At 43.3% G+C, this 24828-nt stretch overlaps 2 protein-coding genes across 4 annotated transcripts in view; one reads left to right on the top strand and one right to left on the bottom strand.

Annotated features, from left to right (window-relative positions):
- Positions 1-13661, bottom strand: part of CDK12 (cyclin dependent kinase 12) — a 32549-nt gene extending 18888 nt beyond the window's left edge. The window contains exons 1-3 of one of the 3 annotated variants that reach the window (XM_079948669.1): positions 11542-13661; positions 5770-6648; positions 1381-1557 (exon numbers count right to left, since the gene is read on the bottom strand). In XM_079948669.1, coding sequence (XP_079804795.1) covers positions 1381-1557; positions 5770-6648; positions 11542-12602 — 2117 coding nt within the window. In that variant the 5' untranslated portion in view covers positions 12603-13661. The remainder of the gene's footprint in view (positions 1-1380; positions 1558-5769; positions 6649-11541) is intronic. The other 2 variants (XM_079948668.1, XM_079948670.1) reach the window with 2 other exon arrangements.
- A 786-nt stretch (positions 13662-14447) lies between these two features.
- Positions 14448-24828, top strand: part of MED1 (mediator complex subunit 1) — a 28124-nt gene continuing 17743 nt past the window's right edge. Inside the window, exons 1-6 of the mRNA XM_079948666.1 lie at positions 14448-14680; positions 17359-17468; positions 18130-18208; positions 19271-19325; positions 22187-22319; positions 23042-23070. Of these exons, the coding sequence (XP_079804792.1) occupies positions 14653-14680; positions 17359-17468; positions 18130-18208; positions 19271-19325; positions 22187-22319; positions 23042-23070 (434 nt within the window). The 5' untranslated portion in view covers positions 14448-14652. The remainder of the gene's footprint in view (positions 14681-17358; positions 17469-18129; positions 18209-19270; positions 19326-22186; positions 22320-23041; positions 23071-24828) is intronic.

Genomic DNA, 24828 nt, shown 5'->3' on the forward strand with positions numbered 1-24828 from the left:
TCCTGACACAGAGATGGGGAATCTGTGGCTCTACAGATGTTGCCTGACTATTTCTGCATTGGTGCTCTTACAAAGTGAATCCTCAGTCAGTTGCTTGCTTTTTTTTTTTTTTTTTTTTTGCTTCTGTAAATTTGTGTCCATTGTTTTCATTATTTTATAAAAATAGAGCAGGCTACATTTAATAAATAAACACAAAGAAAATACATTTGCTCTGGGAATTTTGCTTCTTCCCTTTAGTTAGGATACCAGGAGCTGATTCCTGCACCACACCTAAAATCAGTGGCCCTCTGATTTGCCGTTTGCTACCTTCTACATAGTAATCTTTTCCCTCTCTCGTCACCTGAAAAGATTCCTAAAGACTTACTCTTTATGTGCAAAGAGATCGATTCCTTTTATGAACCTCTTTCTTCTGCCATTTCCTCTCCCTTTAAAAAAGTTTTATATAGATTTGCAACATAATCATAGTGTTGTTTACTGGTGCTAGTCTGACAGACTCAGTTACACCAGAGTTAAATAAATCTTTACTGGCTACCAATCTATTTCTGAGCTGAACTGTAAGGTGTCAACATTGAATATTAATGTTCCACATTGGTTAGGCCATGATAGTTTATATTTTAGGTATTTATATAGAAAATGCATCTTTCTCAATGACCTTCCCTGTGTCTTAACATCTTCCGGTGGAGCCCTTTGTCAGATGCCTTCCTTGCTAAAGACAAGGCTGGTATCCTCTAACAGCAATGCTTTTTCAGTACATTTTGCTTGCAGAATACTCTCCCCTATGAGCCACACAAGGTTAGCACCTTCTTAGCTTTACTCTGCTTAATGAAATCATTTAATTCTGCTAGGCTTCCAAGGAGTAGATTTCAGCCTCTCCATGCTGTTTCTATTGTTATTTTAGAAGCGTGAATGTCAACATATTATGCAGAGTTTATTCTATTTTTAATCATTAAAGAGGAATCACGTATATCAATTCAAAAACAGGTTTATCGGTCTGCGCATGACACCTAACATGGCACGGTAACTTAGCTGGGAACCAGTAGTTCCCAGTTCAAATCTTGCCTCTGCCTTCAACACAGTATGTAGCCTTTGGCAATTGTCACACAGGGCTCCTATAAGGTAATTCAGAATGAATGAGAATGCAAGACATAAATGCTAACTGTTCTTATCACTACGAAAACATGGCATGAGATTGCTTGACCAACGATCTGGCAAGCTCTACTTTCCTGGAAGGTACTGCTTTACACAACTTGGGTGAGTAGCTAAGTGTCTATCTTCATCTGGTTTCTTATGGTTCCTCCCATTAATTCCAAACCTTACCAAAATGACCAGACATTTCCCTGAACTGGCCGCTATGCAAATAGATGCCCTCTCCACACTTACTTTGGTCTCTTTCTACATGGTTGCTGAGGTGGCGTGGCTGCCTTTGGTTCGGGAGACTCTGGAGGGGAAGGGTCTCCACCAGGAAGCTCTGGAGGGAGTGGGAGGTCCGTGAGCAAGTGTCGTGGTCTCTGGTCTTTTTCCTTCTTCACAGGTTTTGAGGGAACAATCTCCTTTGGGCTAAAGCACCAGGAAAAACAAAAGAAAAGAAAAGAAGAGCACATTTATGAATTATCTAGAGCAACTACTTGTCACATCTCAACACCCTCTAACACAAAGGTGACATAAGCTTTCTTTTTTGGAGCAATGTGATAGTCACTAGGATTCCATCTTTATCGACACTGAGTATTTGTTGGTATTTAACTCATCCAAGCGATGTGCCATACAAAAACCAAATCTAGTATCTGGCATCGATTTGGGTATCCAAAGTTACTTTAACACACAAACACATACACACACTAGGAAGCATCTACCCTCATGGTCACAACTTTGGGGCCAAAATGAGTAGGAAATATCTAGAGAAGCCAGAAAAAGGCTGGTTTGCACAGGTACTCCTTTCCTCCCTTGTACGTTATCTCTTAGACTGACTGGCCATCTAACCCCTTTCCGCTCCTGCATACAGGTGGAGACCATTTTAGGAGTATCCAACTGACACACAATCGCTGATTCGGGGTCCTGTTGGGCCCAGAAGAAGTCAAAACAAGGACGTAACGGGGAGCACTTATACGTGCTCCAGCAATGCACTGGGAGCTGAAATGGTTGCCACTTCTGGGGTCCATTGCCCCCTCCCAGCAGATGTGAAGAATTGGAGCCCTCTTTGCCATGGTTGGTGAGAGGAGGGAGGGGTAGATAGGAAAAAGAGAAGAGAAATACCCCTCAACTGTTACTTGCAAATATTAATTTCTGCTAAAAAAAGTAAAATTTTATTTAAATAAAATAAAATAAGGAGTGGGCTGACTTTCTGACCGCTGCATATATGAGCTTTTTACATGAAGCAATTTTCTCTGCAAGTTAAAATTTAAATTTTCATCCATCTTCAGTTACCTGGTGTTACAGGTGTGACACCCCTCACACTCACCAAATTGAATCAGAACTACAGGCAGGTTCGTGTGCAGAGTCATCGGGACAACCTAAAGTGGTAATGTGCATGTGTGAATGCACCACTACATATGTAGGATTAGTTAAGAAGAGATCAGCTGGATCAAACCAAAGACCCATCTAGTGCAGCCTGCTGTTCTCAAAATGGCCAACCAGATGCCTCTGGAAAGCCCACAAGCAGGGCATGAGTACTAAAGCACTCTTTTGCTCACGATCCCCATCAACTGTTACTCAGAGGCATACTGCCTCCAATGCTGGAGGGTAATGTAGCCACCACGACTAGCAACCACGAGTGGCCTTAATCCCCCATGGCCTACAGACAAGAACTTTCATTTCACTTCAAACACAATGCTCTTTGAAATACAGGCAGTGATCATTTTCAGAACATCCAATTGACACGTGGATCCTTTTAGACCCGGAAGAAGGCAGAAAGGGTGCTCTACCGACATGCAAAAGGGATACGAATGGAACCCCAGTGTGAAATGGTTGCCGCCTGTAACCAGTTGTCAAGTAATGTATATATGCAACTTTGAATCAGCCCTGTGTGAAGTGCACACACAGAAAATGAGTAATGCCGAGCTAAGCCTAGCAAAAAATCATACCTGGTGTCCAACTAACTGCCCTGTTTGAGGTCAGGAATGAAGCCCCTCCCTAGAAGCCAGTCTGGCTAGAGACACTGAGAACTTCTGACTTCTGATAACCGAAGTCAGCTAGATCTACTGCCATGTAAACTCTCTTTCAGGGGTGCACTAGATCATTGCTTAATTACACAGCTGATCAGATGGATTGAAGGTCTTTCCTCTGGGCAGGATTTTTAAAGTATCGAGCTTCTTGTCATATTCCAGCACTACAATTCTAAAGGTGGGCTGTATGGTTCAACACAGCTGCCAGGCATAAACTATGACCTTCACATCACCACCCTACTATCCTTTGATCCTTCCTATCTTCTCTCCCCTAGCCCTGTCAGTCTTGTTTTAAAAAAGAACAATATTGTAAATGAAGCAAACCCCCACTCAATTGTTTGAAGCTGGTTTACATAACTTTCACTATATAGAACATTAGATTCTACAAGCGCAGAATATGATCACAATGCACCATTCCAATCTCTCTCTTGGAAGCCTCTATGGGCTCTAGCTGAATTGGAGAGAAGAGGCAAAACCAGATCCCACCCCCAGTGCTCAAAACTCCCATTGTTCTAGGCGCATTTTACGAAAGGGAATTTCATAAGTGTGAGCAGTTTCTGAGCTCTGGGCGCAGTACTGTGCCTAAGATTTCATATTAAAACTGCAGAGCGGAAGGAAAGGAGGACCTGTTTCTGCCTCCCCACTTTCAACTACTCTCTGAAGACTGGAGGAGAGACCCTCTTAAGAATATTACAGGGAAGGATTACACCATATGAAAAATTAACATAACATTTTAGCTGCTGTTCATTCATTTTCAGCTTTGTTGTCGTTAGGAAAAAGCGCACCTAGACATTCTGTTGTTGTGCTCATAACCCAGGTTTAAGGTGCCATTTAGCTCCTAACTTTCGTATCTCAGTCTCTAACACTGCCTGTACATTTGTATGACACCACAGTGCATGCTCCTTAGAAAGGAAAACCACCTCACAAGCCAAAAAGATGGGCAATTTCCATGTTCATAGTTAATTCAAGACTTACAGTTACGTCAATATTTAGGAATATTTTAACAAATACTGGCATAAGTTTATCTCCTCCTTACAACTACACCAGACAAGGAGTGGGGAAAACAAAAGCCTCAGCTTCGTCCATTATTTAGCATTACATCTGAATGTGGTTATCTACAAATTCAGGGGATTGAAGTTTTAACAAACTAGAGTTAGACTAAAACAAGCCTTGGTTTGATAAGCAGGCTGAGAAACTATCCAGAAAAAGCAAATGAGCCGAAGGACTCACTAAAAAAGAAGCCCAACCTCCCTAAAAATTCAGACTCTGTATTGTGAGAATATTCTTTCTGACTCCAGATATGGCAATCAAACATTGATAGGGAAGCAAATGCCCTTGCTCGGATGATAATCTCTGAGTGCACAGGCAGCTCCTTTGCCACGATTAAATCAGGAAGTCTCTGTTGAACCCATTTTGTCCAAAATGGAAAACTATGTTACAAACTTCAAAACAAGTTAAGATATTAAACATTGTTCAATATCCAGGCTAATATGCTTGCTTGTCTTAAAAGCTGGTAACCATAGTTTCCCAGTTAATCCAAAATAGGAAACTAGGGTTAACAAGAAGTTTCCTAGTTTAATTGTGGAAAGCAGCAAACTGTGAAGGGGCGGCGTGCAAGGGCTAAACACTCATGCATATCTCAGATTAATGAACCAAGTCAAGATAGTCTGAACCTGACTGCCAAGACCTTTAAAGAGAAAAAATTGAGCCCAGTAGCATAAACCTGACACACTTAACTTGGGATTTTTTTTCTGAGCTGGCCACATAAGTGAGGCATTGTGAACAAAGGACCAACACTAAAACAAAAATTTAGGTTTATATATGCCAGGGTCAGCAAGGTTTACCTTGCCTGGGCCGGTTCACTCCAACAGAGATCCCTCGGTGGACTGGATTGCGCATAAGCGCGCCTGCCTGCGATTTCTGCTGTCGGCGTCTGTATCTGCACAGACGCGATTTCCAGTGTCTGCATCTACACAGATGCAATTTCTGGCTTCTGCGCATGTGCAGATGTGATTTTCGGTGCAGCGAAAGCGAGTTCCCATGCTGCACCGTTTTAGCGCAGCGTGGGGGACTCGCTGCGTGGGCGGCGAGTGGGCCGGTTAAACAACCTGTGTGGGCCACTTGTGGCCCATGGGCCTTAGGTTGCTGACCCCTGATATATGCTATACAAGGAATAGCGCTGGTGTACAACCAATCATTCATGTCAGCTAAATCCAGTACTATCCTGACTGGCAACAGCTGTCCAGAATTTCAGGCTAAAGCCTCTTTCAGCTCTGTTACTCAAACAAAGATCCTTTATTCAACATGCTCTAACTTGGGGCCATATCTTCCATTTCCTGCAAGGGAGCCCCAATCCTAATCATCCCACTAATTTAGAAGCCTGTTTTACACATTCCATATACCTGGTATCTTCTCCATACATTCCAAAGCTGCTTTCTACATCTGAGGCCTTGAGTTTTTCTTCACTATCTGTGCCATTTTCAAACACATTTCAAACACCAAATTATTTCATTTGCAATGAGAAATGAGCAGATACATAAATTCTAACAAGTCCTGGTCCATAATATTACCAACCCTTTGTGGAAGAGGTTTGCTTGGTTATTCCCCTTACCTGTCCATGTCATCTTCCCCAGGCAAGACAGGTGGAAAAGGAAGCGGAGGCAACGTTGACGTTTTCAGATGCGGAACAGCAGCTGTCACAGATACATGCGCCTTTAAGGAGGACTGCATGGTGGGTTGAGAGTTAGCCTGAGTAGTCAGAGATGTCCTGGAGTGGGTAGACGACGGCAGACACGATGGAACTAAAGCAGGGGTGTGAGTGGCAGGTGACTGGGCAGGCGGCAGAGGGGGAATAACTGGTGATGGAGGCAAAGGGGGTAACGGAGGAGGAGCCTGAGCAGGGGGCGACGATGTTGGCAGAGGAGGTAGTGACTTAACAGAAGGCAAAAGAGGTGGGACCTCTTGCTTGGCTGTCTCTGTTTCCTTTGGAGTCACAGTTTCCTCCTTTCCGCCTGCAAGTTTCATATCTTTTGTTCCCATTGCTTTCGAGTCTTTAACTGAAGCAGGAGGTTTCTTCTCGTGGTTCTCTACTGCCTTTGTTTTTAGGGGCTCAGGAGTAGTTTTTGTCTCTGTGTTGTGCTGTGTGACATTTGCTGGCTCAATGTCAGAAGGGCACTTCTCAGGTTTAGCCGTTTTTGCCTTTTTGGCCTCAACCACTGGCTCTTTAACTTCAGCCAAACTGTTTTCTTTCCTAGATAAAACGCTAGGAGAGTCCTTCCTCTCCTTCCCATCAACCTTTGCTGCGGCTGCAGCAGCAGCTGCCCTCTCTTTTTTCTTTCTACTCAGTTCAGCTCCCAGGCTGGAGTTCAATGGTAGCCGGGCAGGTGAGATACTGGAATGGCGACTGCGGGACCCAGATCTCTGCTTTTTGTTATGCGAAGATGAGTGCCTCGAGTAAGCAGGACTTCTACTTCGAGACTTCACTGGCTTCCTGTGGAAAAAGAAGAGGAAAATCAGAATCTCCAAAGAACGCTACAGTCGGGTTTTATGTAAAAACGCAAACCTTTAGCTCTCAAAGAGGTGGGAGGCTTGCTTGAAGTGTGTAGACATAGCTGTGATCCTGTGGCTCCAATGAACATTTTAACTCCTCACCGGCTTCCCCATTTGCTTCTATTAGAAGTTCTCAGCCACTTTTTTTTTTTTTACAACACATTAAACAATCAGTCACTGCACTACCTGCCAAAGTAGAGGTGGACAACTTCTGGCCATGGTGTATTCGGCTCCTAGCCAACTTGCCTGGGGGCTAGAAACACTACACCAGGGGTCAGCAACCTTTTTCAGCCGTGGGCCGGTCCACCATCCCTCAGACCATGATGTGGGCTGGACTATATTTTCTTTTTTTGTGGGGGGGGGATGAACAAATTCCTATGCCCCACAAATAACCCAGAGATGCATTTTAAATAAAAGCACACATTCTACTCATGTAAAAACACACTGATTCCCTGACAGGTCAATTGATCACCGTAATCTAAATCATTCCTAAACAGGAACACAGGAACATAGGGGGCGAAATTCGAGTAAAAGAATATGTACTAAACAGTTACCTCAGAAGTTCAAAAATGTTAAACCAACTTTTGGAGTCAGGTGTTTTCAGAAGATGAAGCATTTCCTTTGAAATGAAAACTCAACCAAATCCTGGTACTCTGTCTTAGCTGGCAAGGACAAGATGCTGCTAAGAGCCATTTTAGCAGCTCAAAATGTAACGTTCCTGAAGATAGTGAAGTTTTATTTGGTTGCCTTATTACTTACAGGCGATTTAAAAGTTTGGGCATATATTTTACAACCACTACTGAAAGACAACATAACTTTTGATACTCACAGGCAGTGCTGGAAAAACCCAAGCTGCATTTTTCACTAAATGCACAGGACTGAATGCACTTCTGCTTATGACAGGCAGGGACAATTTAAATTAGGCTCTGAGATTTGGCTGTACAAGGACCAGGAGACTGGGGAGGGGGGAACACACAGCAGAAGGCAGCCCCTCTAGGAGCAACCAAAAGGAGTGTCATTGATTCAGTTTAGTAAACAAACTGAATTCAGCTTCAGGCCAGTCACTCTAACTTCATTCTGTGTGCACATCAGACTGTCAATAAGTAACTACAACAGGCATACCTGCCATTTCAGACTGTTCAAACTCTCTGAATGGCCTCTGACATGGGAAATGCCAGTTGGGCTCTTGGTGATAGCTAGCTCACTATTCACAGTTGCTCTTCTGAAAGCCTCCATCAGGGAAAACAGCCAGTTGCCGGGTAGGTTCTTCCCTGGGTGTGCCTCCCTTGACTGGGGCACAAATCAGATTGTCTTCCCTAGAGAAGATGACCATCACCGTTGGGGACATCCATTTATCCTACACACACAATCACCAGGATTTTTTTCTTATCACTCCTTCAAGGACCCTCCAAGTCATATATGCAAACATCCACTTGCCTGGCTTTCCACACCGAATAAGAATCACTTTCAAGCAACCAAGCAGGGAAGCTTTGATACACTGGAAAAGAGCTCTTTTATTTTTTCCAGGCTGTTTGAAAGCTCTATGTCCATGTAACTCTATCCCTCCCTTTTGTTTTGACTAGGACACATGCAAAGAACTGCAATTGGAATGTCTGAGCATCTTTTCTCGACTCCCTAAAACCTACCGTGACAATGAGAAATTCCCTCATTGGCATTTTCAAACTTTTCAAGAATTTATTTATAACAGCGGACTTCAAAAGAGTGCTCCACAGAACTTCCACAATAACATGACTAGAAACGGTTGTCTGAAAAGATCGTTTGTTCACCATTAACCAATATTTCCCTGGAATGCACACAGCACTGCAGTATTCTTGGGCTTTAATTTCAGTGAGGTGATGGCTACACACAGCAGGCCTCTCTTGCAGTCCATAAATCCAAGCATGTATGCTAAGACATTTCCCAGAATCCTCTGAAGTGTGAAGGAACTGCACAGTAGATGGGCCAATGTGGAAAGAGTTCCTGCAGGTAGGGTATTTCCCATGCTCTGCAACCCCACTCACATTAAACAGCATACCTGCCTCTGCTCACTTAAGAATTTGGCTAGAAACTGGACCCCACCCCCTGTCCAAAGCAGGCAGCTCATTTGATACTTGGCGTCTTCGAATTTTGAAATATTTATTTAGCCCTAAGGGGTCTTTTCCTATTGTTCCCATGAAACAGTCCAGAAGCAGGAGAACATGCTTTCTATCAAGGAACATTAACTTTCTGCTCCCAATAGGAAAAGGAGGGGAACTGGAGCAAGTTAAGGGTTTTTTTAAGCACCTGGTGAGATAACGCAGCATACACATAAAGAAAAAAAAAAGTCAAGAGTAGACAAAGCCAAAGAGATGAACAAGGGTGTATGAAAACAAACAGGAATGAGATCCCCCTCATAGGTTCACATATTTAAATATTTAAACATCTACTCTGTTCAAGCTTACTCTACCTAGTACCTAACAAAGGCTCCACCGGGCACTCCTTTTCATAGCAGCTTCCTAAAAGTACTTAAGGTACCCCAAGTGCTTGCAATCAGCTCTCATTATCCAGTTCTTTTTCATTAAAAAGAGATGCTGTATGCCAGAGAGAATTTTCTGGTAGCACTTGCTCCTTAATGAGCAGGAAATGGCAGCTGCACTTGCTCTACACTGTTTAGAAGTAGCTGCCAGGAATCAACCTGCCTGACCCAAGAGATGTTACTACTGTACAGGTGGGGAATGGTGGCTGAGAGACAGGGATTTGCTGAAGGCTATCCACAGAGTTCATGGCTTGGCAGATACGACCTCACTAGAATCTAGTGACTAGATAGCCAAAACAACAAGATGGTGACTATATGTTTGTTTAGCACTGACAAGGTGCTAGGCACTAGATAGAGCACAAGGAGCTTAGAGTCTAATGGCAACTTTGCACATTCAAAGCACCAGCAGCAAGCTCAGTGTTCGAAACTCCCATTGTTCTAGGCGCATTTTACAATGGGGAATTTCATAAGTACAAGCAGTTTCTGAGCTCTGGGCGCAGTACTGTGCCTAAGATTTCATATTAAAACTGCAGAGCAGAAGGAAATGAGGACCTTTTTCTTCCTCCCCACTTCCAACTACTCTGTGAAGACTGGAGAATATTAGTGGGGTGGGCAGGAGAAGGACTAGCCCATGTGAAAAATGAACATAGTATTTTAGCCGCAGTTCATTCATTTTCAGCTTGTATTCTTGTTATAAAAAGCGCACCTAAACATTCCTTGGTGCACCCATAACCTAGGTTTAAGGTGCCATTTAGTTCCTAGCTTTCATATTTCAGTTTCTAACACTGAGCAAGCTGTTGGGTGATCTGTGGTGATCTGTGACCAAAGCAATTCTGCACATCCAGATTATGAAATAACTAAGTTTCAGAAATGACAAAAATGCAACCTCATTTTAAGTAAACTGAACAGGTGAAAGGTGTTGACTGGCTTTGACAAAGGACTAGCAAGGATATTAGTAGTGGATTCAAGATCCCCTTTACTGACTGATTGCTAAAAACATTTTACTGCCCCCAAGGTCAATTTAAACAGATTGTAGGATGCCTGAATTCCCTTGAAGGTGATCACTAGCTGTATTCAAAAGAGATTTCTGAGGTACTGACATCTAACGTGAATGTGGTAATGGATCACAAGCAAACATTTCCACACACATCTTGATTTTTGGGTTACATACACCACAACTCTCACGTATGGGGAGATTTAACATTCACCTGTTCTACCTTGACAAAAGCCGCTATCCAAGGCAGATTTAATTGAAACCAGGTTCTACTGAAACCAATGGAACTTGGTAACCACATAAGAGGCACAAATCTTGTGAGAAATAGGTACCTTGGATACCACTGCAATCTGAGACTTTGGTTCTATTGACTTCAACGTTCCTCACTTTCTACTGCTCAATATACTTAGGATCAAGATGGAACAGTTCTCTGCAACTCTAAACCTTGCTTTTTTAGTTGACATAAGCAAGATTTAGTAAAAGGTATCCATCAATTTTCCCATTCTGTGAATCCCCACCAGCTGTATAGATTAGCAACTGACATGCCACAAAATGGAACCATGGTTTGCCACTTCAGAAATTGTGTCCAAATCATGGTTCACTTTCAGGGGTCACATTAAACTCTAATTTAGTATGATGAGGATGAGCTGCAGTAGCTTCCATTTCCCCTATGCCCTCTTCTGGTGTAGCTCCAAAGAGTTTTTTTTGTTTCTGATTTTCATTAACCACAGTTCAGTGTGTTATCTGAATCCTAAATTGTGGTTGATGCTAACTATGTTTTGCTTCAACAAGGCAGCTTAACACATGGTTTTAAGTTACCTTGTTTCAAACAACAAACTAGTTAATCTAAACCAAAACTTCTAAACATCTCCTCAAAGCCATGCAGGAGCAGAAAAAGGAAGCATGTTATTCCAACGCTCACTGTACTCATTCTTGTCATGCTAAACTATGGTTTAGCACAGCCTTCCCCAAACTAGTACCCTCTAGGTATCAGCCCCAGCCAGCATGTTCAAAGATCAAGAATGATGGGAGTTGTAGCCTAAAAAAATCTGCAGGGCACGAGGCTGGGGAACAATAATTCAGCATGACATCTGAACTGAACCAGTGTCTCATTGGCTGAATGGGTTTGGTTACCTTTCAAACTCAGATCCCCAATGCAATAAAGTGAAAATAATAATTATCTAATCAAGCAACAAAGACCTTGTACCCTAAACAAATCACGTTACAGGGGAGAAGCAAATGTTTTTCTTATCTGACTTCAGGACACTAGCACCATCCGAACCAAAGAAGTCAAACACTTTTGATTAAAGATAAAGGCCACGCACCTGGACACAGGACTTCGACTCAGCGACCGCTTGGAAACAAAAGGACTGCTGGAGCGCCTTCGGTTGAATGGGCTAGGCGACCTTCCACTGTAAGACCCACTTCCCCTCTCGTAGCTTGATGAACGCCTCCTGCTGTATGGGCTGACCGACCGCTGCCGCCTGCCATAAGGGCTGGGAGAGCGCATATTGGATTGGTATGCAGCAGGCTCCTTGTATGGTGGGCTGACTGATGGTCTCCGTGAAGACCCACCGGGACTCTTCTTGTAGGAATCATAGTTACTGGATGTGTGTGAGCGTGGAGGGCTGAGATCATAGTCCTGCGTGTAAGATGCTCCTGAGGGGCTATCATCCTGTTTGGGACTGTCTGACCACTTGCGATGGGGACTTCTGGATTTCCGCTTTGGACTGTCCAGCGATTTGTAACTTTTAGGAGCGTCCCTTTTGCGGTGACTTTTGCTACGGTCTTTGTGACCGGACTTAGTCTCTCGTTCTTTCCTGGACTTTTCCTTGTGCGATTTGGCTGACCGGGACTCCTTGCTGCTGCTCTTGAATGACTTAGATGAATGGTCATCGTTCTCCTCATGTAGCTTTTTAGAGGCCCCCGACACCCTTTCTTTAGTGGAACTCAACTTGCCTGAGGAGTCTTGGTTCCTGTCTAGCCTCTTCTCTTTGTCTACCAGCTTGCTTTTCATCAACTCACGGACTCGCTTGTGTTGATGATGCCGATGCCTGTGTAGCCGGTCACTCCTTTCTGATGTCCCTTTTCTCTCATCATTCTCCCTGCGTTCCAGCTTGAGGACTGCTTCATCTGAAAAGGTGTCCGAGTCAGAGCTGATATCATCATACTCCACCAATGGCTTGATCATGCTGCCGAGCGCTGCTCCAGCTTCTTGGGCCCCCATCGGTGAGTCTTTGGAATGCCTGGACTTGTGTCGTTTGTGCTTGGAGAGTCGGTGCCTCTCTTTGCTGTTTGAACTGCCACTGCTGGACACTGCTTCTTGATACAAGGACCCCCCTCCTCCTGAATCCTTCTTACCCCCATGTCTCTCTGGGTTTGGCATTCCTTCTCCACTGTGCTTGAAAAGAGGGGGGAATCCTCCAAAACCCCCAAAGCCTACACCTCAATTTACCCGCTTCCAAAACAGAAGGGCTGCGTTCACTTTCGTTACCTTTTCCTACATTCAACCCACCCTTCTCTCTCCTACATGGGGCTGAATGTGGTTTCTTTACAAGGATCTGGGTCGACAAAGTATATTACGGGAGAAGTCGCCCCACAGGCTACCCCCAACCCTCTGAATAGGGGACAAGCAGCAATGGCAAGAATGTCCCCTGTTCTTAGACTTCAAAGGTAGGATGGAAGACCCTGAACAAGTACCCTACCTCAGTTATCTACCACTTTCAGAACATCAACACGCCAGGAGCACTAACTAAGATGCTCTTGGGTCCCTTTGTAAATGGGCAATGAGTTTGGGAGTTCTCCAACCTGCTGCCCAACCCCCCACAAAAAGAGAGCTTCAGAAAAAGACCCCACCCCACCCCCAGTTTTCTGAAGCAGCGGCCCCCCAAACAATAGGCCCCTTCGTTTCTAAGCCACCCTTGGTGCTCCTCTTGGTCAGGGATACCCCCTCCCCACTAACTCAAGGCCCCCGTGGAAAGAAAGATGAGGGTCGGACTTAGTTCCTACCTCAAACACCCCCTAAGTTCCTGAGAAGAGAGCACGGGGGCGGGGAGATGGGCACACCTCCACCCGCCCCAAGGCCTGGCTGTGTGGGGAAACCCCTGGGCCCCTGCGTCCCCACCGAAGGGGCTCCCCTGCCCTCAGCCTGAGTCTCTAGCGAGGCCCCCAAGCCGGGACCCCCACCTTCCTCTTCCTCCTAGTACTTCCCGGAGCGAAACGGAGCCGCTTCCAGGTCCGGGTGGGGAGAGGGGTTGGGGGGGGAAGAGGAAAGGTAGAAAAGTGAGCAAGGGAGAAGGTTAGCCACCAACTCTCGCGAGAACGTGGGGAGAAATCGCCGTCGTCGTCCTCCCGGCCGCCGACGCCGTGGCTTCCTTTGCAGCCGCTCAGGGGTTCCTTCCCCCAACTCCTCTCTACCTGCTCCTGTTTCTCCAAATATCGCGAGAGCACGCACACGCGCGCGTGTGAGCGCTCGCTCGCCCTCCTTCGCGCGCAGGCGCACACGGTCGGAACGCGGAGAGAGACTCGAGAAGTCTCGCGACGCCGGGCGCTGGAAGCAAATAGGGAAGCGGGAGCGGTGGGGGGGACTTGAAGGCCGATGAAGCAAATTTTATTTTCGTAATCTCGCGGGAAGTGGTTTTGTCTTTCAACAAAACTTTATTTCACGGTCACCGCAGATGACAGCATTCCTGAGGAAGGCAACTTTTATTAAGGAAAAATGCAAGGTTGTTTTTATAAGGAGGGGCCATGAACTTCCATTCATTCATTCATTTCTTCCTATAACGTTCAACAAACTTTATTGAAACTTCTCACACTGTAATTCTGGGGACATAAATCTTTCAACAAAACTTTATTATTGATTCCCCTCCCCCTTAGCAACAGGAACAAACGAACTTATGAAGGGCCGTTTCTTCGCCTTCTCACTTTCAGCTTTTTCAGCGAATACTTTATTGGGCCGCTTGGTAACCATGACAAAACACCACAGGACGCGGACAAACTTGGTCCTTCTCATCCTTCGACAAAAGTCTTCCATGTTTAAAGCAAACGACGACAACAACAAAGCCCAGCTGTTCGCGTGAAAGAGTTAAAAAGTGGGTCCTTTTAAGAAGCGGAGCGCGTATGTGTCCAAATCTCGCGAGAGCTTCCTTTAGCCTTTACCGGTTGGCCGCACCGCGGGATTTCCTCGTGAACTTTCTCCCCTCCCCTTGTCCTTTTTTTTCCGAATCCCGCGAGAAGAAGCGCGACTTGGTCTCGCGCGGCCGGCGGCGGGATGGCGGTTGCTGCGGGGTAGCATCTCAGGCCAACTGCTGCTCTCGCCCCGGCCTCGCCGCCTCCTCCTCCTCGGAGCGGGAGAGGCCCTCTCCCCCCCACCTCCACATGAGGGAGAGCGGAGGGGGGCACCTGGCCCCTCTCCCGCCCCACCACGCTCCTGAGGGATGAAGGCGGCCCAAGGGGGCGCCGAGGGTGAGTGACGGGGGTGGGTCAAGATCGCTGGCTTTCCTTTGGCAAATGCTGCGGGTGAGGGTGCTCGAATTTCGTAGGAAGACCAGGCCCCTTAGAGCCAGGTGGGGGGGAGGGAGTCCGAGCGGCGGTTTGTAGATTTCATTAAGGTGCCCACCCCCCTCGCCCGCCAACGCAGCCCAAGTCCTTGGGCTGCGGGAAAGCATCGGAAGGTCTCTGGCGAAGAAGTCAGAAGGGCCTCACTGCTCCTCGTTTAAAGAGAGCTACGGGGCAGGTTCACGAGTCGCCTCCCTTTCCTTCCGTGAAAGAGCTTCCGGGAAGACCTCATTTGTGAATTCTTCTCCGCGAGAGTTATGTACAGATTGGAGTTTTAAAAAGGCCCCCCTTTTTAAAATGTAGCATCCAGGGGTGTCGACTTGAATAAAATTATTATTATTACTATAAAAATATGGGGGTGAGGGTGAAACGCAATCAATCACAAGATCCAGCACATGCACGCCATTTGAATGGCGGTGCCTGTGAACTTGGGGCGGGGGGGGGGTAGGAGTCTGCTATGGTAGTATCTGCAAAGCATGCAACAGTTGAATGCTTCTTCAGTGGGGGGCGGGAAACAGGTTTGGCTTTCTTTTCTTTATTTAAATGTGCTCGATCTCTCTCTGCCGCTTGCTTTTAAGGCGAGTGTGAGGAACCTATGGGCCTCAAGATGGTGCTGTGCCCAGCTCCCATCATAACTGACTATTGGCTGTGCTGGCTAGGGCTGATGAGAGCTGGGATCAAACGACACCTGGAAGCCAGCAGACTCCCCATCCTGCAGGTGGAAAGGGGCTTGGTGGAATGCCGAAAACGTAGAAGCGGGTGTGGAATTTACTGCTGAATCCTATACTGTGCTTACTTGGCAGTAAACCTCACTATGTTCAGTTGGCCTGACTTGCTAGTACATGTTTAGGACTGTAGCCTTTGCAGTCTTCCATCATGCAAGAGATGGGCTTTGTAGAAAGAGAAAGGGACTTTCATGGACTTAAACCTCAGAAATGAGCTGGATGTTTCTTTAGCATATGCCTAACCACCATGTTGAGTTAAATCAAAGGTTCTTTCAGGCCTTTTGTCTGCAAGCAGGGACTAGCTAGAAGACCCAGGGATGTGTATGGAGGACATGCTAGAGGAAGTGATCTATTGCTTTTCAAAACAGAGTGAAGTGTAGGTTTTTAAGGTTTCTGGTGAGGATGCACCATAGCAGAGTAATAAAGTACTTGCTTTGTGTGCATAAGATCTCAGATCTCTGGTATCTCCAGTTAGAAGACCATCAGCAGTGCTTTGAAAGACCTTTGTCTGACCAATAAATAACATGAGGCTTAGCTGCCCATCAGTAGACAGTAGTGGCTCAGATGGACCAATATACTGAGTATATGACAATATAAGATCATCCTAAATTGGAGATAGATGATATCTTGGTAGAAATGTCAAGGAAAGAAAAAATTGCAGTTGTGTTACTACCTAGAAATATGCTGTCTACACTTGTTACTCAGCAGCTGCCTAAGAATTTGAAACTTTTCCAGCAATGTAAATGACATACATAATACCCATAATTAAATGGAGATGGTTTTAGAGGTGTTGATGCCTTCTGCATTTCTGAAGCTTTTCAGAAAAATAGCAACATCCAAAAAGAATTCATTTTTTAAAAAAAATTCTAGGCTGCCTGCCAACATGCACCTCTTAGTCATTTGTGGGTTTACAACTTTCCTGCCTTGTTACCTGGAGGTAGTTCTTACTTCACCACAGGCAGTCAGGTGAGTTGCTATTTACAGCTTTGTGTTAAAGCTTACTTAACTTTCCATTGAAAAAAGGAAAGTAAATATTCTTGCTACAGCTTTCTTTACAAATCTTTTGCTCGTTATGTATGATGCGGCTTAACTTGCTTTCTGAGGTTTAAAAATATTGAAGTAATTGCTCCCTTGCGAAGCCTCCTATGTTAAAAGTGGCAGCAGTGTGCATTTTAGATGTTAAAGCATTGTTAGTTTGCCAGTAGGATAGCTGAAAACAATGCCTGTTTAACCTGCCTTCTTATAAATGTCTCAGAAAGGGATGCATCACTTAAGAATCACACGTTCACAGAGAGCATTAATAGTAAATACATCAACCCCAGTAGGTACAAAAGAATCAACCTGAGGTCTGGAAACAAAATATTAAACTTTAGGGTTTCTGTTTGTGAACCCACTGAGCTATATTTGCCTTTAAAACAACAACATCTTGAACTCCTCCTCCATTTGATTTTGCCATTTCATTGTTAGCATAGGATTTTAAATAAAGTTCTGAGGTTAAATAATATGAAGCAGGCCCCTTTTAGCTGTGTTCACTGTAGGATTAAGTCCTCTTATTGTGTCCTGAGCTTGATATTTTACTTATGACAGTATTGACCTCTTCTACACCTGTATGTAAGAAATATGGAGAACATAGATCAGTGCCTGCCATTGGTTACCTAATGTTGACGGTACGTATTGTAAAGAATTCTGGATTGCATGTACCATGGTCCCATTCTGCAAGGTATTTTAGTCTGTTCATGGTCACATAGCTCAAGTTAATGTTCTCTGGGGGTTATGCAGGGAAATTGAAGGTGAACCTGCATCTCTGGACTGAAATTCAAATATATAGTATGCTTCACTGACTTGCAATTTCTCTTATAGAAACGGAGAAACTGAATAAGATGAGTTCCCTTCTAGAAAGGCTTCATGTCAAGTTTAACCCTAACAGTAGACCTTGGACAGAAACCATGAAGCTTGTCCGGCAAGTTATGGTAAGGGTTTAGCATATTTTAGATGGGAGTACTTGATAAAATCGCCTTGCACATTTTCATAAAACAGTGATTGTCAAGATTGTCTACTTAGAGAGGACACTGTCAACAGTAAATTGCTAGGAGATCTTTCACAGAATGTGTGCATCTTTCACAGAATCCCTGCAGTTACAGAAGATTCTGGGTTGAATTCTATGACATGCTCTCCATTCTGATAGCACTGTCTTTGCTGCTGTTCCATATCAATTGTGAATGCTCCCTAGATGAAGGTGCCTAGCATTCCTCTGCAACTATGCACTATATGGGAAGATTGGCAGTGATGGGCCACAATTGCAAAGAAACTGTCATTGCTGATTCTTTTATCAAAAACCTAGTAACTCTTAGAACACAGAAAGTTTTAGTTAAAAGATCTAGTTTTTGAATAATCATTATTTTTATTTGCTATTATTTAGTAGAACAATTCTGAGCTGTCATTGGTTTGAGTTGGTGTGACTCACACAATGGTCTCGCTTTATAATGCACAAGGCCAGCATCTGTGGAGTGGAAGCCTTCAGGAATGCAGTTGAATGCTCCAATGTTTTAGTTATAGCTTTCCTTTCACAGTATTGCTGAATGTGCATGAACACTTTCTCTATTTTTTTCTCTTCATCACCTTTGAACATAGGAAAAGCGAGTTGTAATGAACTCTGTTGGTCACCAGAATCTTGTCAGCTGCTTAGAAACTTTGCAGAAGGCATTAAAAGGTTGGTAGACGCTTCTGAAACATAAATAAGTGTTTGTGGTTAAAATAAAAAAGACTAGGAGGGATTGACATTAGGATAATAAAGGTGTTTATATGGTTTGTACTAGATGGGCGCAAAGAATTACTACGATACCCTCAAGGTTATTGGACAGCCCCGTATGCTTACTCAGAAGTCTTACTGTATTTAGTGGAACTTATGGCTTTGTATGTTTATAACTGCATTCTTGGGCTCTGTGTTGCTGTAATGGGTAAGCTGCATACTGGGCATGTATAATGCTCATGTTCAATAGACTCATTGAATCAATTACCACTGTTTGTATAGTCACATGTTATATTACACACTCGGAACCACGTGGTGTCTGGTTAAAGAAGAAAGATTGTTTATGTTCCTGTTTCAGCCACTTACCAAAACTTGTAGCCTGTACCATGGTAATTCTCATTTTTTTTCCAATGGGAAAACTGGGTAAGCGAAAGGCTCCTGTGAGCCCGAATTTCAGATGACTCAGATGACTGTGTGTTGAATCTCTGCATAGTTCAATATCCTGGTTATCCACCTTTTAAAACAGCCACTGCTGTGAGGAGGCAATTCGTGTCACTTTCTAACATCAAGTATAATTAATCAAGTAACTAATTAAATTAGTACAGACACAGAAGTTGCCTCTTATGTACAGGATCAATTTTTTACTCTTATTTCCACAAGTTGTGGAGTAAGTGTCTACAATTGTAGGATTGCTGACCAAGAGGCAGGGTCTTGTCTTTGGGCTTGCTCTTTGGAATGTGGCACAAGTTCAGTGACAAATAGAAGTGCCTTGGCCATTGCATCTACCTCATAGTTGATAAGGGGCTGTGAAGGTAAGCTGGCTTTCTCAGGCAGTTAAAGCTCCATCTGCCCAGCAGATGGAAAGATAAACCTCTATGTCTGCCACCCCTTTTCAGTTCAGATCAACTATCCATTGATTTCAGTGGGTCTACTCTTGAGTATGGCTTGGTTGGATATCACCTATTGGGACTTGAATAAATTTGCATATGTACTTGGCTTTAAACAAGCTCATCTTCCTCCTAGTGACATCACTACCTGCTATGACAGATCGCTTAGAGTCTATTGCAAGACAAAATGGGTGAGTAACTCCCATTATCCCTGGCGATTGGCCAACTGGCTGGGACTGTTTGGAATTTTAGTCCAGCAATATCTGGAGGGCCATAGGTTCCCCACCACTGAGTAAGATTAATACTTTTCGTGTATCTTATGTTTAAGAACTAATTGAGACTACAACCAATCACATTTTTTGTATTATTTTTATTCATTGTTTATGCTACACGCTTAAGAATGTAGAAGCCAAAGTTTTTGTTACAGTGAGGTCCAGCAAATCAAATGTTTGATTTAATTAGACTTAAGATTTTAGTTTAGTTCCATCTCTGCCCTGGATGGGTGGAAAGGAATGTTGCAATTTTTTGGTTTTGAAATATTTTTTTTTTTTTAAAAAAAGGAATGTTGCCAAATAGCAATCACATGGTGGTTATGTAGAAAGAGAAATGTAAGAGGTATGTACCGTACACATTGGACTAGAATCAAGATTGGTTGTTGCACTTATTTCTCATTGGAATTAAAGGGACAAGTTAATCAAGACTTACAGTACAATCCTATCTATGGCTGTTTAGAACTATTGATGCAGCTTCCGGGTTGGCGCCTCCGGCAATGGCGGAGTTCCTCCGATCGGGAGGAATTTGCTCTGTGGAAATCAGGGTCTGACCACCACGGCGAAGGTGGAGACCCACTAAAATCACAGGCGGGAGAAGCCTGTGAATGTGGGATTCGGCTGGCACCTTTTGCGCCTCCCCTACTCGCGGGGAGACCTGGTTTCGGGTATCCGGAGCGACGTGGGGTGAGTGGTGCGGTGCTTTGAATTGACTGCTTTTTTCACGGAGTGAAGCCGCATTGCTGTTGCTGGAGAGCGCTGACTTTTTCCTGTGGACAATTTGACTTTAAACAACTACTCGTGAGTAGAACGGAAAATTGGATCTACAAAAGTCTTAATTTGGTACCGAATCGGGAAGGTTTCAAACAGGAAGTCCTCCTTCCCCTTTTGTAAATAGATTGAAGCAAAGAAGCTGCAAGCTGAGGTCTTGGAAAGCCTTATGTAAAGGATTAAACTTCCACCGATTAGAATCATTAAACCCCCCTTGGAAGCAGGAGAAGAGGGGGGAAGTTTTGGATCGTGTAAGCCTGCAGGAGAGGGTGATAAAAATTAAATTACCACTGCTCTGAACCTGGAAACGGGCTGCCAGTAGATTGACGTTTTGGGAGAGTTCATTGACTGTGAATAAAACATGTTGACAGTTAAATAAGAGAAATATATTGTTTCCATTGTCCTCTTCTGTGTTTAAAAAGGAGGAAAAGTAACTGAAAATTGAAACTATACTTTTTGAACTGTGCTTGAAAGGATTGATACAAGTGGAGACTGTTTCCCTCTAGAGGGAGCTTTGGAAACTGTTACAAGAGTGGAGCTGTGGAATCTCCAGCTGCAGGATAAGAACTGTGAGAATCAGGGATTGACCTTGGACCATTTAAGAATGTCGATAGGAGAAGCCTTAGTGAATGCATTTTGTAAGATAAGCTATTTGTTGGAACAGCTTCACAAGAAGACCGATGTTATGACTATTAAAATTGATAACTTGGGACAAAAAGCGATTAATTTGGGACAAAAAGTGAGACCAATACAGAAATTATTCAGGATTTGGTACAGGAATCTATTTCAGCAGAACAAATTGTGGAGAAGGAGGAGAAAGTTGTTGTTATCAAACCTAAAGTAATACAAGCGGGAGCAAATTGAGGACTATAAGTTGAGGCCTTTTATGACTGATTCTAGAAAAAGTCAGATTTTGAGGACTGGAGAAGGAAAGCTGGAAAGATCCCTCCATGCAGGGATTAACTTTTGGGACATGGACTTGGGTCAGGAGGAGACTGGAGTTCTGGGGGTCTTTGGATTTGGAGGAATCTTGAAACATGTCCTGAAATACTTTATGGATCTTAGCTTTAACTATGGAAATCTGGCTGACCTGTCGAGGAGGAATAAAAATATTGTTGGGTCGGAGTTTTCCTGAGATCTGCTCTATAGCATCAAAGAATATGAAGAAGACCTGCAGAAGGGACTTGGAAAAGAGTTAAGAGCCTCGGACATAAGATCTCCAGGTTGATGGACTGTATGGAGTTGACAGAAGTGACTGGCAGAGTCCGAGACCGGGGAGAGGAGATGGTGGAAGAGAATTGGAAAATTTAAAGTCCGTATATAGAAATACTGTAAAATTAATGAGTGATAGAAAAATGTTGGAATGAAATTTTATGGCCTTAGTAGAAATGTTATAAGGAGTTAAGCTTAAATATGTATATTAGTTTTAATGGAAATAAGATTAAAAATATGTTAAGACATTTATATGACAGAAAACAGAAAGATGGAAAGGAATTGTTGAAACAATTAATAGAAGTGAAATACAAAAAGGGAGGTGAGAGGAGGTCGATGAAACAAGGGAATGAAAGATAGAGTATGGAAAAGGTATGATGTATGTTTTTAAAATTTTTTGTTTTGTTTAGTTTAGTTTATTGTGTTTAGTTTAATGTGTTAAGGTTGTGTTTTGTATTGTTTATATATTGTACTGTATTGTTTTTTATCTTTTTTGTTTTCTTTCTCCAGTCTTTTTTCTTTTCTTTCTTTTCTGTAAGCTTTAAAAGTAATAAATATTATTTTTTTTAAAAAAGAACTATTGATGCAATGTGACTTACTTCCTGAAAGTGAGGTTAAGATTGCAGCTTCAGCATAAATTCAGTGCGACTAACCTGTATGCAGCCCATTATTATCAATTTTGAGTCTTCAGAGGAGACCAGCATATATGCCTCCAGCCAAACAGATTAATTGATGTGCTATTGATTGGTATTTGATCAAGCTTTTCATGTGTGAATATCTTTTCTCTCCTTGTGTGTAAGTCTTGGATCTCATCTTAGTGCAAATGGCACTGAATGTTACATAACTTCAGACATGTTCTATGTGGAAGTCCATTTGGATCCTACAGGACAGCTGTGCGATGTTAAGGTGGCCCATCATGGAGAAAACCCTGTGGTACGTAGAGTATGAAGGTCACACCAAACTTCTGCCTTCTACTTTTTGTAGAAACATGTTTTTACAGCCCACTCTGTTCTGATAGCGCAGGGCAGTCTACAGTATGTATCAACCCTGAGCTTAACAGCTTCCTAAAATCCATATATCTCTACTCCTGCATTTAGTTTTACACTTCTCCAGAAGGGAAGTGATCTATTCAGCCCAATTCCCTTTAAGTTCTCTTAGCCTTGTAAAAAAGTCACAAGCTGCCACATTTTCACATTCTACCTACTCTTTCAAAACCGAGGCTATCATTTCCCAGCCTTTAATAAAATGTTGGATCCCTCAGTAGTAGCAAGAGAAGTCAAAGCTCCCTTTTCCCTATTACTAGTGTGGTACAAACAGCTTGCTAACCAAGTTAGTACCATTTGTAATTCTCGCCATCTCCCCAAACTTAGTTTTTATTCTTTGTCGGAGCAGTATAAAGATTTGATATCATTTTTTAACTTTATAGTCTCATCAAAATGCCTGCAGTCATTTATAATCATCCTGGATACCTCTGACCTGCCTTCTGCATTGTCCAAACATCCTGTAGGACTGTTTAGGAAAGTTTTTAGGGTTTTGTACTTGCATGAAGCTGACATTCCCTATAGTCATGTACAATTTAAGCCAGCACCATTGTGCTGAATAACTGCAACAGTTTCAAATGAAGTTGTAGCACACATTTTTATTTTCCCTTCTAGAGTTGCCCAGAGCTGGTGCAGCATCTAAGGTGAGTACTAATCTCTTTCATTACTGGCTACATACCTTCTCCCTGTGCAGTTCTGCTGTATGGCTACAACCATTTCTCCATTTCCTATAATGTCTCTTGTACAATTTATATACAGCATTCTGGATTTATTGTGGCTTACTCATGCACCATATTAGCTATTTTAGAACAGAGTACAGATCTTTTCTCAACCATAGTGCTTTTCAGGAATTGTGTAGGGTGAGGTGAAGATTTTAGAATGAACAAGAATTAAAGAACTGGGTGAGGCAGCAGTGTTGCTTAGATTTAACAACGAACAGTGGGTGATATATGAACTGAGGATATTCATCCAGTTTTCAGTTTCTGGCCCTTTTGAAAAGCAGCATAAATAGCTCATATCAGAGACCATGAAACAGAATGTTTATTTACTTGCTTTAAAAAAAAGTCCAATATCCAGAAAATATGGAATTTTTAGGGTCACCATAATCAGGTTTCTTTTCAGTTCTCTTTTTTCCTGTTATAAAGCACCACGCTGCCAAAACAAGCCTTTTAAGCGTGCAGTTTTCCTTAGGATGTAGTATGTTGCTCCTGCCTTTGGTGGCTAATTAGCTATGACTTGAGCCTTGTACAGCTGATCCAAATCTCTCTCACAACAGGTGAAGAGTATGTTGACACTGGTGCAACATAGACCCAATATATATTCTGTATTCACTGAGCTGGTTCAAACAACACCAAGTCAGGTTTGGTGTTATATGAATGGGCCTAATGATAAGGCCCTCCATCCTCCCCGTGGGCTTTCCATTTCATTGAGTTACTTCTTCCCTAGTACAAACCATAGTTTGCTGTTACCACCAAATTGTCAAATAGTTGCTTGTCTTGCCCTCCAAACAGAATGCTTCAAGCTCATGTTTGAAAGGTCCCTATTTATCCCTGAAGGTCTTTGAAATGCACTGGATAAGTCACTGTAACTTGCACATTTGGGGTATTTAAAAACATAGATTTCAGCAGAAGGTCTTTACTTCCTATTTGGAATTATATGAAGACTGTTCTCATCCACTGAGGAGAGGCCAACTCCTTTGCTCCTAAGTAAGAAGGCAGGGCTGAGTCTTTAATAAGAAATTAGGAGTGGCGTCACTCTGTACATAGGGATCACGAACATTTTTCGGCCAGTGAGCACATTTGGAATTTTAAGAAAGCACTGTGAATGTTATAAAATGGCTACCAAAGGGGCATAGTATAGCACAAAATGGCTGCTGGGTGTGTGTCTAGGAGAGGCCAAGGCAGTGCAAATAGGAACGGAGGGGGGAGAGCAAATAGTCTCTCATGCATTGTGACTTTTTGAAGGGGTATTTTCTGAGACCTTTGGCAGATGCCATAGATACTGGCAGGCACACTGACATCATCAGGCACTGCATTGCTGAACTTGTCATATTTCTCTTCTATCAGGAGAATAGGGTTGTTGGCAACCACCTAGGCCTTACAATAATTTGTTTTGTTCTAAAGATTTCTCTCTTAGAAATTCTCCTTCAGAATAGTGGTTTCAGGGCTATGAGAGTCACATAGGGAAAAAGTCCTCTCAGAGAGTTTTGAGAAGGCCCAGGAGGACAAGTAGCCAGCAAAGGAGCAGTGAAGCCTACATACAGCTTGAGAGGGCACAGCACCATAGGCAAGCAGCTTGGGCCATAACATTTCAAAGTAAGGATACTGAAAGGGAAGCTTCAGTACTTGCAAGCTTCCAGTATGGGGGGGTGTGCCTATCTATTTTTCCTATGAATTGTATTA

This window comes from Podarcis cretensis (assembly GCF_951804945.1).
Source record: "Podarcis cretensis genome assembly, chromosome: 13".
NCBI lineage: Eukaryota > Metazoa > Chordata > Lepidosauria > Squamata > Lacertidae > Podarcis > Podarcis cretensis.